General features: G+C 40.0%; 1 protein-coding gene across 6 annotated transcripts; it reads right to left on the bottom strand.

The window, feature by feature from the left end:
• Positions 1–607: 607 nt before the first annotated feature.
• Positions 608–13,063, bottom strand: plat (plasminogen activator, tissue). 6 transcript variants are annotated; one of them, XM_027278354.1, is made up of 15 exons: positions 12,918–13,063; positions 7,742–7,835; positions 7,009–7,132; positions 6,644–6,778; positions 5,690–5,800; positions 4,305–4,479; positions 3,923–4,014; positions 3,654–3,831; positions 3,457–3,542; positions 3,290–3,355; positions 2,968–3,172; positions 2,732–2,868; positions 2,322–2,462; positions 2,078–2,226; positions 608–1,968 (listed from the first exon to the last, which is right to left on the bottom strand). In XM_027278354.1, the coding sequence occupies exons 2-15, from the start codon at positions 7,802–7,804 to the stop codon at positions 1,801–1,803; spliced, it is 1,830 nt and encodes a 609-aa protein (XP_027134155.1). In that variant the 5' UTR covers positions 7,805–7,835; positions 12,918–13,063; the 3' UTR covers positions 608–1,800. The 6 variants fall into 6 exon arrangements, with proteins under 6 accessions (XP_027134155.1, XP_027134158.1, XP_010732565.2 ...); XM_027278357.1 differs by having other exon boundaries at positions 3,654–3,828; XM_010734263.3 differs by having other exon boundaries at positions 7,090–7,132.
• Between the last annotated feature and the right edge of the window lie 742 nt (positions 13,064–13,805).

The following is a 13,805-nucleotide window of genomic DNA, read 5'->3' as shown; positions in this document are numbered from 1 at the left end:
GAGTCCATTCAAAATGAAACAGACTGTCTGCTACATACACTCAGTTGTCAGTTTATTAGGGACATCTAGTTACACAGCACCACAAATTACACCCTGCAAAAAACATACAGTTCAATTGTAATTTTAATCCAAGAGATCAGTAAAAGTCTGAAAATAAATGAAAAGAGGCTGTGATCTAAACAATAATGACACACAATAATAATGGCTCTCTGTAATTGTGATTGATCCAGATCATTTGACTGTGAGGATGTTGAAATCTGCCGTGTTACTTGACTGTTTATTTCATAAGAATTAAACAGTAAGTTCATCTGAAACATTAAACATAGTTAATGCACATGTAGACATGTAGACTAAGAAATTATTTTCTCTGATTTGAGGATGTTGCAGTAATGGTTCACAAATCTACTTGCTGTGCGACAGTGCTGACCACTGCATCACTGTGCCGCCCCGGTTTTACAAATATGTTCTAATAATGTGCCAGTATGTGACATGGGTGAACTGATACCAAGGAATTTTGTCTCTTGATTTCTAACATGCTGCAATGGGGTAATGAATTTATCAGTGATTTATTGAAGATGAAAAATTGGCACAATAAGGTCAAAAAGCATGAAGCATAAAAAGATTTATTATAAATATTATTTATTGACAAAGGAGTATGTTGATAGATGTGGTTATAATGACAGTGACAATAAATTATTAACTACAGTACACACAGTACAAAAGTAGTTTCTCCACAACAATACAAAATACACATAAATATTAACTTAGTACAAAACATCTAAAACTCAGTCACAAAACAGAGTGAGCTCATTAATATGCTTTGCAGTCAATAAGCATAAGCAAATGTTCAATATAAAATCCATATTCAGACAATATACATGCTGGGCTCAACCCAGGTGTCTGATGGAGAAGTGCTCAAGAAATCGGATTTTTTTTAAAAAACAGTAGTGGGATTTTGCACTTCCTCTATTGTGAAGCTGAAGGAAAATGACACAGGTTTGCTAAGAGTGAGTATCTCAGAGTTTTCTGCTCCCACCTGTCCAAATCTATTCCTATCTACAATGCAGCTGTGAGCTAAAACTGCAAAAAAACAAAAAAAACAACAACAAAAAACAAGCAGAATCTGAACCAGCAGATAGGTTTTGTGTTTTGGATGAAGGTCTGGGACCCCTCAAGCCTCAAAGTAAGCAAATGCAGAACATTTTGCATGAAGACTAAGCCAACACAACCTCGTGTCTAAAAGTCTGGAACACAATCTTTGCACAAAACTTTATAAAATGCCTACATTCCTATGTGACTTACGGCACTGTGCAACATAAATGCTTATGTTGAGTGGAGTGTTGGATTAAAAGTGCTACTGACCTGAAGTCTACCACTGTGACTCCCTCTATAAACCAGTACGTACTGATAATTTCCATTTTTCCTGTCTGAACCTTGAGTTTGGTGGACGCAATACTGTGAAATCACATGAAAACTTTGTATGCATTAAATGAGAAAAAATATTATTAAGATCAAGATTGCCCAGGGGGAGAAGAGAGAGTTCGTCCCGTGTTTCTGTCCAGATACTGTCCTGGTTAACACAGTAAGGAAGAGAAAAATTGAGACCACGTTGCATTGAGCTTAAAAACCCATGAATGAGGTCCTCCCTGCTGGTTGAAAGCCTCCGTCAGTGTGGATCAACAGATATACGGAGTCCTGTGGATCTCTTTGTCTGTCGTCTCAAGGATGAACATGTCTGCGTTTGCAGTTTTACCCATTGTTTATAGGTCATTCAACATACAACATACAACAGTCTCTACTTTAGACTGGGTTTGCCTTAATTTTGTCGCTGATCCAATCGATGTAATGTGTGACACGGGTGTAGACCCCAGGCTTATCCTTCTGCCCACAGCCATCGCCCCAGCTGATCACACCCATCAGAGTCATCTTGTCATTGTTTCGACAGACAAGAGGGCCACCAGAGTCTCCCTGTGAGTAAAGATCAAGAAGCAAAATAGAGAAAGAGAAAGTAAAAATTAGATTGAGCAATAGCTTTAATTTAAGGATGAGGTTAAATGTTAAAATCAGGCGTTCTCACCTTGCAGGCATCGTCCAGGCCTCGGGTGTCACCTGCACACAGCATGTTGTCGGTAACTGTGCGTCCAGACAGCACATCAGGGATGCAGCGCTCTTTAGGCCACAGACGAACGTAACCTCTCTTAACACGCTCAGAGTACTCTGCAGCAACTGCGGATAAAGTGTTTCAATTAGTACTTCATCTCCTGTCCAATTGTTGAAAATCTTACACTACCCTCTGCTGGTCAGTCAAAATGTTTGCTTACATTCAGCGTCCTTTCCATATCCAGAGATCTCACACTCAGTCCAGTCAGGCAGCACCAGCCCACGTTCAGGCAGACATGCAGGAAAGACCTCCGGAGAGTTTATAGCACAGATGCCAATGTCCGTCTTCAGCTTCAAGAGAGCTGCAAGTGGAAAGTGACCAGAGGAAAGTCAGGGTAATGAATTGGGGAAAATGTGGGATGGAGATTGAGGTATGATGTCTTTGCTGCCCACTTAAGGTTCCATATCATCACTGCAGGGGTTAAACATGGCTGCTAGTGTGTCCTAGTGTGAGTTTCATCTGGTTGCAAAATTGCAGTTTGCAGTTGCAGTTTCAAAATTCTATTTTTCTTTAGTTCATAAAAAACATTTGATTGTATATATAAAATAAAACTTTATAGTGCTCACTCACCAATGTCATTGTCAAATGTTTCGTTGTCAAATTTCTCATGGATCCAGTACTTCTCAACCTTGAAAATCTGCTCACTGCTCGAATTCTGTTTCCGGAACGTTCTTCCCAAAATCACTTCCAATTTCTCTACTTTATCCCTAAAAAAAAAGATAGGCAATATGTTTGTATGCTGCATGCCAAACATGTTCAATTATGTATGTTTGTGTGCATGTGTGATGGATGTGAGTCATTCTTACCTGTCCTCGAAGCAATGTGCAGCAGACAGGACCCAACAGGAGTCGATGAGGATTCCTCCACACCGGTGGAAGTGCTTCTTGTAACGGGCCTGGTAAACATTAATGACAGCCTGCCATGGCTGCTCCGTGATGTCACTCTCTCTGCCTCCAAACATGCGGAACGCTGGGTGATTCAGGGTGTTGTCTAACCGCTGGCCACATGTTCCTACAGAGAGAACAGGTGACAGGATGATGGTTACATGGTTGGTAGTGGATACTGCACACCAGACACATCAGTAGAAATAGAAATGGTGATTTTCATTTGGATGCAAACATGTCCCACCTCTGTTATTGTTGTTAGTGGTCGGGGCACGTGGGCCTAGAGTGGTGATGATAGATGGACGTCTCACTAAAAAAGAGATAACAGGTATGGGCAGTCTGACACATCATATTTTACTTCTATGCTTCCACACTGATACAAAATTAAACTATCAAACTAAAGAAACTCACTGCATTTAGGTATGTCACACAGCTCCCAGGTCAGCTGCATGTTCTTGAAGGTGTGACACCATGGGCCTTCATCACCGTCTGGATTTCTATTTGATAAAAGAAGAAGAAATGCAATGAATTATCCTGATCTTTCTGCATGCATGGGGAACCTCTAATGTGTGTTAGTTTTATTATAATGTGTGCGTTTGCATCTCTACCTGCAGAAGCTGTGGCTGCCCAGTCCCAGCTCCAGTGCATCAGATCTCCAAGCATTGTTGACCTTGCGCTTGAGAATAGGGTTGTCCCATGGGATACAGCGAGAGCCACTCTTAGTAACAGATCTTGTGCCTCTGTATGACTGACCAGAAGCCATGACACATTCTTGGTTCTTATCTGCTTAAAAATACACAACATGTTAAAGTTAGTTAATTGTTGTATTATTAGTATTTGTCTGCTTATTATATATGAGGTTTTTGTAAATGTGTACCATTAGGACATTTGGGCAAGGAACAGAACTCCCATTCAATCTGAGTTCCTCTGTAGACGTAACACCAAGGGATGCTGTCACCATCAGGGTTCCTGAACGGGAAAAGGAAGGCAGAGACAATCTGTAAACATGTTCACGACAGATTTAAATGCATCATCTCAACAAGATTTTGCAATCCGAGTCAGCCAATTCTTATTCATTTTGCATGTTTTTACCTGTCAAGATTCCTCTACATATTTTCTCATTGTGTTTTACTGCCCTGTCTCCCTCCCTCTTTGATCCATTTGACCAGTATGCTTTGGATGTTTAAATACCCTCCTGAACGTTTGCAGTTTATTCCTACAGATGCTTTGGCTCTGAACAGATTACACTGGTCACATACCTGCAGAAATTGTGATTGCCTAGTCCCAGACTGCTGGCATCCACTTTTCTGGCTGTGAACCTTCTTCCTCTCAGAGACGTAGAGTTCCAGTTGATGCACTCTGCTCCTGAACGGCTGATACTCCATGTGCCACGATATCCTTCGCCCTGCCCCACTGCACAGTCCTCTTTGGTGTCTGTTGGAGAAAAACGGACAAGTTAAACAGGATATAGTGTCATTCATTTATAGATGAGACTGATATCACTCTAATAACTGGCCTAATTCATTTACTCTGACACAATAAAGCATGTTTATTGGATATGGAAAAACTTAGGCTATCCGAAAATATTTGGACAAATTATGAAAACATTGTTATTTCTTATATAAGGCATTAAACTCACAACTGGTGTCCTAATGGCATTTATATTGTATTTTTCCAATTAGTGGTTTAAAAGTATGACCAAACACAAACTATGATGATCGTAAATGCAATCAGATTTATTGAGTCTGGCCTTCATAACTCGTTATTCTTTCGCTGAAATCACTTGGCCGTGACCACTGGGGTTTGCATAATTATCCCACTGAGAGGGTGGGGTGTCCCTTAAGTTTCAAAAAGCCGCCCACAGAAACAAAAACATTCATATCCCAGAATGTCTTTCCATGGTTTATAATCCTTTCTTCTTCTGTCCAAACCGCAGGCCCATGACACCTACTATTCGACTCACATGGTCAGACTGTGACTTTATCTAGAGTCATTAACAAGTTTGTAGAACATTTTAATCAGTGTTGCGTCACCGGGCACCCTGTCATGGACACAACTGGGTTTATAGTTGCTTTAAAGGTCCAAAGTGTAACATTTAGGAGGATCTATTAGGAGAAATGAAATATATTACTCATAGCTATGTTTTTATTAGGGTATAATCACTTGAAAATTAGAATTGTTACATTTTTATTACCTTAGATTGAGGCTTTTATATCAACAGAGAGAGCAGGTCCACCATGTTTCTACAGTTGTCCATAGTGAACAGACATAGTAAACATCTGCTCTAAAAAGGGGCTTTGGCCACTGTTGGTTCTGCTAAACGCTTGGAAAAGGAGGTGAAGCGAGGGGGTATTCAGTTGCAATCTGCAGCCTCACTGATAGAAGCTACTAAATCCTACACACAGGAACTTTAAAGTAAACTTACAAATACTAGACACAGTGGAATAGCTGGCATGTAAGTCAATTATAATTTTTAAAAAATGCAACTACTGTCTGGTTCTAGTTTCTTCATTGTGAAGATTTGCTGCTATTCTCTGTTTGATATAATTATAAACTTAATATTTGGGGTTTTGGAGAAACTGTTGGTCAGACCAAATAAAACGTTAATTAATCAATCAGGTTAAAACGTTTTTTAAGTACTTACTGATCTCACACTGAGTCCCACTGAAGCCTGGAGGACACTGACAGATGTAGTCTGAAGTGTACACAGCCTCCTTACAGGTTCCTCCATTATAGCACTGAGACACGTAGCAGCCTAGAAGGGGCAGACAGAAAGCCTGTAAGTCACTCATTTGTCATCCAATTCTTCAGAACACAGAAAATATGAATATGATTGATTGGTCACAACCACTTGCGTATATGGAGAAAGTTTGTGGGTTTGGCCTTGTTTGTCATGTTTGACGTAGAAACACTGAGTAGTATGCAGAGGTCTGTGAGCCTGATTCATCCGGCCTCTCTTCTTACCAGCAAAAATCTCCATAGCTTCACTTTTAAAATATCATGTCAGGCCAAGGGTTTTTTTCTAGAGCAGAACTGGTTTTATGCCATCCCCAGCCAATCCGGTTTTTCATTTATTATTTCAAGATTTCCTAAAGGCTAGCATTAAGAATAACAGCACCCCAACTTGTGCCCAGCGGTATGAGCTCACAGACGGTGAAGTTTGGCAGACTGAAAATGTGGTTGCAATTTCTGTCTGAGGGAGGGTCAGTCATGCTTCACACAATTCATCAATGGGGGTGAAAGTGCGCACGAGGGTTCATCTGGCAGAAGTATTTCAAACAATCTTAGACTAAACTACGCCCACTCAAAAACACAGAAAGCCAACAACTCTTCCTTTGGATGCGCTGAAATAACAGGGAATTTGGACACATAAGCGAGACAAGCCAACAAAAAATAATCATTTGAGGTTGCAACGGCAAGTTAGAGGTGAAGTGAAGTTATAGAGAAGGACAGGGAGGACAGTAAGGGCAGGCGAACAGATTGACAAACAGAGGAAGATATCCTGCTCACTGCAAAAAAAAAAACGTTAGAAAGAGACAAAAAAGACAAGTAAGCCAATCCACATGTTTGTGTGTGTATGCATCCATGTCACACTCACTGATGACGGGCACAATATGACAACGCTCTCGTCCTCTCATAGAACAACGGCAATACTCCACACGCTGTCCCCTCCATCGCAGCCAAGTGTCACCAAAACTACGCACTGCTGACGTCTCACTATCCACACAATGTACTGAGAAAACACACACACAAACACACACAAACAATAAGTATACAGCCAAGACACACAGAAAATGTAATCAATGTCACGTGGAAAAGTGGTCACAAACATAAAAGTGCAAAAAGAAACAAACACGTGAATGACAACATTGAATTAAAAAGATGGTGATGATGATGATGATGATTGTGGTAGTGGTGGTGGTGTTAATAGAAAAAGACAAGCAGAAGTGTGATGAAGCTCACGGGAGGTGTCAAAGGAAGGTGAAGACTTCTCGACATGAATAATCAAAAGCGTCCGTCTAGCTGGCTGCCTGACAGGCTCACCTCTGTAAAAACGAGTCCCTCTCTTAGTGCGGGCCAGCTCCACCTGCAAAAGAAAAAAAATATACGTTAAATATAGAGCAGAGCATTGGTTGCATGGCACTGACAGCCAGTGCTTTTATTTCATATCATCAGCTTACTGGGAAAATAAACTTCCTTCACATACAGTCAACTTTTAGCTGCCTGAAAGTTTGACTCAAACATTACTTCTTGGTACATACATAGCAGTGAGAGTTGAGAGTTGGCTGCAGTACAACAGTGATTTTATGAGCTATATTATTTCAAAGTCAAACAGTTAAAGTAAAAAAGGAATGACTGTTTATTATGTTAAAAGATTAACAAAGTAGCTTTATTGCATTTAAAATGTTGAACTGTCCAGCAGCTGACTCTTAAGTCTTGAATGTTGAAGCACTTGAGAGCACCACCACAGAGGCGTTTTCAAACCAGTCAGTGCTCAAAACTACATCACCACGTCACAAAAACACAAATGCAAACATATTAAACTCACTAAGTGTTTGCTCAGATGGACTATAAACCACAAGAACTGACATGGATTAAGATAAGTGCTTGTTAAGAATGCAGGATTTGTAGTTAATGTGCTGAAACATACAAAACCACTTTGTTGGTTCTCACATTAAAATGATGCAGTACTTACATTGTCCGCTAGGCAGCAGCAGACAGCAGACAGGAGCATTAGCAGTACAAGTGTTCTGGTCATGGTTACTCAAGTGGTATTCAACCCAAGTGGTCTGGAAGTAGAATATAAATACATATTAGAAACAATTTACACAAGATTTTACAAGCTAATATAGTTTAGATGGATTTGTAAGAATGGTAAGTTGATAATCAAAACACTGAGAACTTATTTCCTGCACTTTACCAAAAATTTGTGTTCTTTGTACGTCCCCAAACACACAAATATAAATAGAAGTCAAAACTTACAGGAAACACACATAACAAAATGAAAACACTGGTAACAAAGAAAACTAAGCACGGTGTCTATCCGTGTAAATCTTTTGTCATGAATCTGTCATTTATACTGATCCAACAATTGCAGGAAAACTATCAACACTGGTCACGTTCTCTTGACTGCACTGTTTCACTGTTTCACAGCTTCCTTCCTCCTCCATCCCTTCGCCTGCTACTGGGAGAGCCCACTAGGGAGGAAAGGGTGGGAAAGGTGGGGTGCTTATGGGAAAGCGGAGGACATTTCGAGTTTCTTGAAGTTGTGACAGAGAGGAAGTTTAAACAGTTTGTGCAGGACAGTCTGATAGGGGAATGAGTTCAACAAACCTGTGCTGTATATGTTTTTGTTGTCCTGCTTACACTCATTTCCCTTTTATCATCATCTATAACTAACTTCCCGACTAGGAATAAACAGGAAGCAGAGCCTTTTCTCAATATGCAAAAAATAGATGCTGACCACAGTCCACATCAAACAACACCATTTAGACATCCCTGGAGCAATAAAACGCAGGAGTTTCTGCACCATACTGACAGTGTGACAGAGCAAAGCAGCAGCTGTAGGAGGATGAAGTGACTCAGGACATAAAAAGGACAGAGGAGGAAACAGAAGGGAAAGCCCAGAGCAACAAAAAGTAAACGTATATTTCCCTTTTATGCTTCTAGAAAAGGATGTTTGATATCAAACATGTTCCTCTTCTCTGTTTAAAAGCAGCAATGCAGAAAAGAGTGACTGTTTCTCCTCAATCAAACGTGAGTAAACATTGAGTCACACAAAATGAAAGAAGGGGGTGAGTGGAAAACAGAGTAGAGAGGTAAATGAGAAGAGAAGAAAAAAGAAAGTTACACACAACAAGGGCTGAGAAGATTAAAAAGCAACTTTGAAAATAACTTTGAGACTTCTTCTATAGACACATGCATGCAAAGACGCAGTCATACATTCATGTGCATACATGCCTGCAAGTTTTTAGCGTCTCCACTCCGTCAACTGGTTCTCCACTGACTCACTTTCTGTGGTCGACTGAGCTAATAGAAAACAGCGATGTGTTTTGATATATCAGTGAAGTAAAACAGCTACGCTGGCAACCACATGCACACACGCACACAGATACATGTTCACTCCCACACACAAAGTGCTCAGGAACGTGAAGCTAATATCACCCCTCCGCATAAGGTTTAATGGATCATTCGGCTCATTGTTCATTGGAACAAAAACTCTCTCTCTCTCTCAGGATTCGACTTTTAAAGGACAGGCACACACATGCATTCACACGCTCACCATTAAGAGGACAGGTCCCTTGAAAGCTCTCCTCGCCTCAAACAAATAAAAACCCTGTTGACCTCTACTTTTGCCCCCCAACTGAGCCCCACTGGCAAGGCGACAACAACACACTAGTTTCCTTTATGAGTCCTTTGTGCAGCTGTTCAGCTCTGTTTACTCGCCACAGCCCTGTCAGCTGAAAACATGTGTTTCCTGCTATAATACTGCCAATACGGGCCCCATGCATTTCGGAAACATGCTTACATATCAACACATGTGCACACATGCGCACACACTAACATGTACACATAAGATATGAACATATGTGTATCCCACCCTTTTTTAAAGTCTGTGGTGTCGTACATGCAGAGGCCCTGTTTGGGCGTTTAGATTTAGCTGTTTTTGTGGTCTGTCTGACAACATTTAATGTATATGAACAGACATGAACACATGAAATAAACATGTATATGATAAATTCATAGTCTGACTATGGCTGCCTTTATAGTTTTATGTATACAATTCTGGAGCTGTTAAACTCTTTTAAAAAAATTGGGGGTTTGTGTTACTTATATAACTTTCAAAATGTCTTATTAGCTTAGAAAACAGATGAAGTGCATTTTTTCCTTTTCAGGGTAAGAAGGGCTATTTGAAAATGAAGAAATATTTTATATGAATTTAGAATCACCTGGAGAATCGGTATATCTGTGAAGTTTCTGGTGTAACTGGCAGCAACTATGGGCTTACAACAACCCCTAACCAAAAAAATGATACATCATTAATCTTTCTAATTGCATAGATGTCAAGGGTCAAAACCCTGAATATACATACTGTAGCTTGCAAGAGAATGGGAAACAACACACCAATGAAGTGCATGGATCACGTCAAGAGGGGTTAGAAGTAATAATGATAACTTATTTTTCTTATATGATCCACAGCTAGTAATATATGTATGCTTGGCACTCATAGGGTTAAGGTATTTGTCTGTTACACCCAATCAGTTAATAGTTTAAACATGTACAACCAAGTATGCAGCCTGAGGAGAGTGTGGTTCCCCTACTAGGTCAAATATGGATGGAAGAAATGAAAACATCTTTGCTGCAGCAGCAGCCAGACTGTGAGTCAGCAGCAGATTTATAATGGAAGTTTTAAAATGCACCACTTTTGTCTAACAAACATGCAACAGACGATAAGAAAGACACACAGAGTTTCTGTCCAAAGCTGAAAGTAAATGTTTTCAGCAGTTATTCATTTCCTATTAGTGTGGAGTTGAGGAATATTTAAAGGAACTAGTCTTAAATGCTGACCACAGTCTTTGACATCTTTGTGGTGACTTTGCGGACCATTAGAGGGGATGTGTAATGATGATGGTGCGCTATGGTTGTGAAGATCAGAAGTGAGACATTCTTGTCTCCCAGTAACGTGGTCAAAACTTCAAGTCTAAAACCGTGAGAATGGTTAGACGTTGTGCAGGGAACATAGTTGCACCTGTCTGTGAAGTTTGAATTATGGTTCACTGTGCAGTTTAAAGCACCTCTGAGGTTACTTTTCCTGTCGCTCTTCAATGCAAATGTCAGAAATCATACTTAATAAAGTACTTAAAGTTAGTGGACTGCCTACACTGGCCCCCAGGGGAGGAACTAGCAGCGGAAACACATTTACAGTGAGCATTGTAGCACTTGTATTTTTTTGGCACTTAAGCTACCAAACAATATTTCTTAGAAAGTTCAACATTTGTGGGGTTGGATTTTAAACACCATTGTCTTGTCACAGCAGGCTGGCAGTACATCGGAACCTCGCAACTGTTTTGACCTGCTGGGAACCCTAAACCTGCATTCAACCTTCACAACAGATTCAATTGAGGCATTGTTCCTTCAGTTAAAAGGTCTGCATCTGTGTAATAAGTTTGCTGGTAATAAGTTATGGCATGTCATGTCTGTAGGCAGACGACTTAGCAGGCTTTATGCATTCTTTACTTGGGGGTTTTCAGTAAAGCTTCAATAAACCAGCTGTGATCTGCCTCTGTAAGTCACCCAGAACAGAGGACTGCATTGTTATCTTACAGCCTCCCTCTGTCTGGGGGAGCTTTGAACCCCTTATCAGAAAGAAACACAAGCTTATGAAGCCAAAAGAAGCAGGTAGAAAAAGCAGGTGTTGACATTAGAAATTAGCATAAACCTGACAAGATAATGGAGTATTAGACGGCTACATGGAAGGCTATGAAAGGATGGAGAGAAAGGGGAGAATGGTACAAAGAAGGAGAGGAAGGAGATGAAATCAGATCCCAGAGGTCAGCAGAAAGACAGTGAGTCGTCCTGAGTCATCCCAGCTTCCAGGACTGTACAAAGACAGATGGAGGAATTTACACAAATGGATGCACTGATATAATTTATAACCAGTATCACTGTCATCAGATGAAGATACAGTTCGAAATTGTCAGAGAGGAAGAACAGAGATGTAAAAGAAAGGGTTTTGTCCAGATTCAAATGAAAGCTACAGCTCACAATTGAATCTCTCAAGCGTCATCCTCTGGTCATTGTTCCCACAGAGGGTGATCCAACACTATGGCCTATTTGTCCTTACACTTAACTTACAGCTTTAAGACCAGGCCCGCTGATCCTGTGAGTCACAAGCATCAGTGCGAAACACGAACATAGCTGACCAAGCTTAGTACCAGGAATGCAGATAATGGATACAAACTCTACTTTCTCTCAACACGCAGCAGTACAGAGTATCAGTATGATGGTGAGTATCAGCGCTGATGGATGCCAGGGAAGAGAACTCTCAAAGCTCCAGCTCATTAGCCCGATAAGAGTCTAGATGTCAGGAATCCTGTGCAGGTAGTAGATACATGCATGCTGACAGAAAACCCACAGTATCATAGCAGGGATAACAAACACACACCAGGTCCAGCAGCAGAGCACAATACACCACATTCTTTTAAACTTTTGCAACATCAAAAAGATTTGAAGTGACGTCAACGACACAAGTAGACTGATTTCTGAGAAGTATTTGAGGATGAAGAGTGAGTGAGACTGAACAGAGAGCTGCTGAAGCCAGGGTGAGAAAGTGATGGCATGCCAAATGAATGAGCAACCTCAAGGTAATCCAGAATCACGGTTTCACCTTCCCACACAGTTAATGTCAAACAAAACCACTATAATTATACTACATCATTCAACTGTGTGTCATGTTGATTCATGTTTCATTACTTTGAGTTGCAGGTCCTATAGGTGGTAACACAAAGGTTAAATGTAGATTTTATACTGCATTTCTGAATTCATTTCTCATGCGCTTTCACTTGTTTTTTTGTAAAATAGCACAAAATAAAAATTATTATATATGATATAATGATCAATTGTGAGACTTTATACAATTATATTTGATATTCCCCTGCCATACTAAACTTAACTTAACTTAAAGAGCACTGGTTAAAATATTTACTTTTTACTTTTTTATCAATCAACAGATGCAATAGTATCATCATCTTAGTCTGTCCTCTGTCTGACTCTACACCCTCAAATGATCATCATTTCTATAGTCTGGAAACATCTGTAGCACGATCACCCTTCATAAAAATAAAAAAAAAGACGATAAAAGAAGGTCTTACCAAGTTTAAAATCGTCTCGATCGCAAACTTCTTAATGTCTCTGCAGATGTAGTGTGGGTGTCCTTTGGATTTGTCGCTCGGACTGAGCTGGTTGCACCTCTTCTGCCAGTTTTTATCGTAACGCTGCCGGTGCGTGAAGGGGGAGGGCTGCTGTGGCTGCCGGATGATGATGATGCAGCCTGCAGGGCGGTGACGATACAAATGGGACTGTCCCGAAGTGATCCAGGAGGTTAACAGGGGAAATAAATCATACACTTTATTGAAAAGTATTTATTGGGAGGTCACTTCTTAGGAAACTATTTCAACTATAGTTTATTCTATTCTATTTTATCATATTATACTATGATGAAAGTTGGATTTTTTTGTTTTCAGACATATATTTTTTTTTCTTATTCCTATTTATACACATCAAGTTAATTGTGGTTTAATTTTCACTGCGATATGTTTGGAAGAGATTGATCAATAAAGTTTGGAGGAGATACACTTCTATCTATCAAGAATAAATCACATTGTCACAATCGTTTCATGAGAACAGGTGAAAATGTTTTATTCCAACTTTATGGGCAACAGTGTATATATAATATATTTAGTGAGAGAGGGAGAAATTTTATTATTGTTGTATGACAAGGTAAGGTCACTGATTTACTTCAGTCAAGCTGTTTGTTTCAAACTACTCTATAATGGCTGGCCAGATGATGATGCAAGCCTACAGGGAGGTGCCCGGTATGCATGGCTGTGATTCAGGGAAAACAAATCACACAAGAAAAACTTATTACTTAAGTCTTTGCATGGTACGTGACATGTTAAGATGAGATGATATTTTAGAAAAGGTGATTTACTTCAGTCATGCTGTTTCAAATTACTCTATAATGACTGGCCAGATGATGG

Source organism: Larimichthys crocea, chromosome III (genome assembly GCF_000972845.2).
Source record: "Larimichthys crocea isolate SSNF chromosome III, L_crocea_2.0, whole genome shotgun sequence".
In the NCBI taxonomy this organism is placed as follows: Eukaryota; Metazoa; Chordata; class Actinopteri; family Sciaenidae; genus Larimichthys; species Larimichthys crocea.
This window is presented reverse-complemented; position numbering and strand designations above follow the sequence as displayed.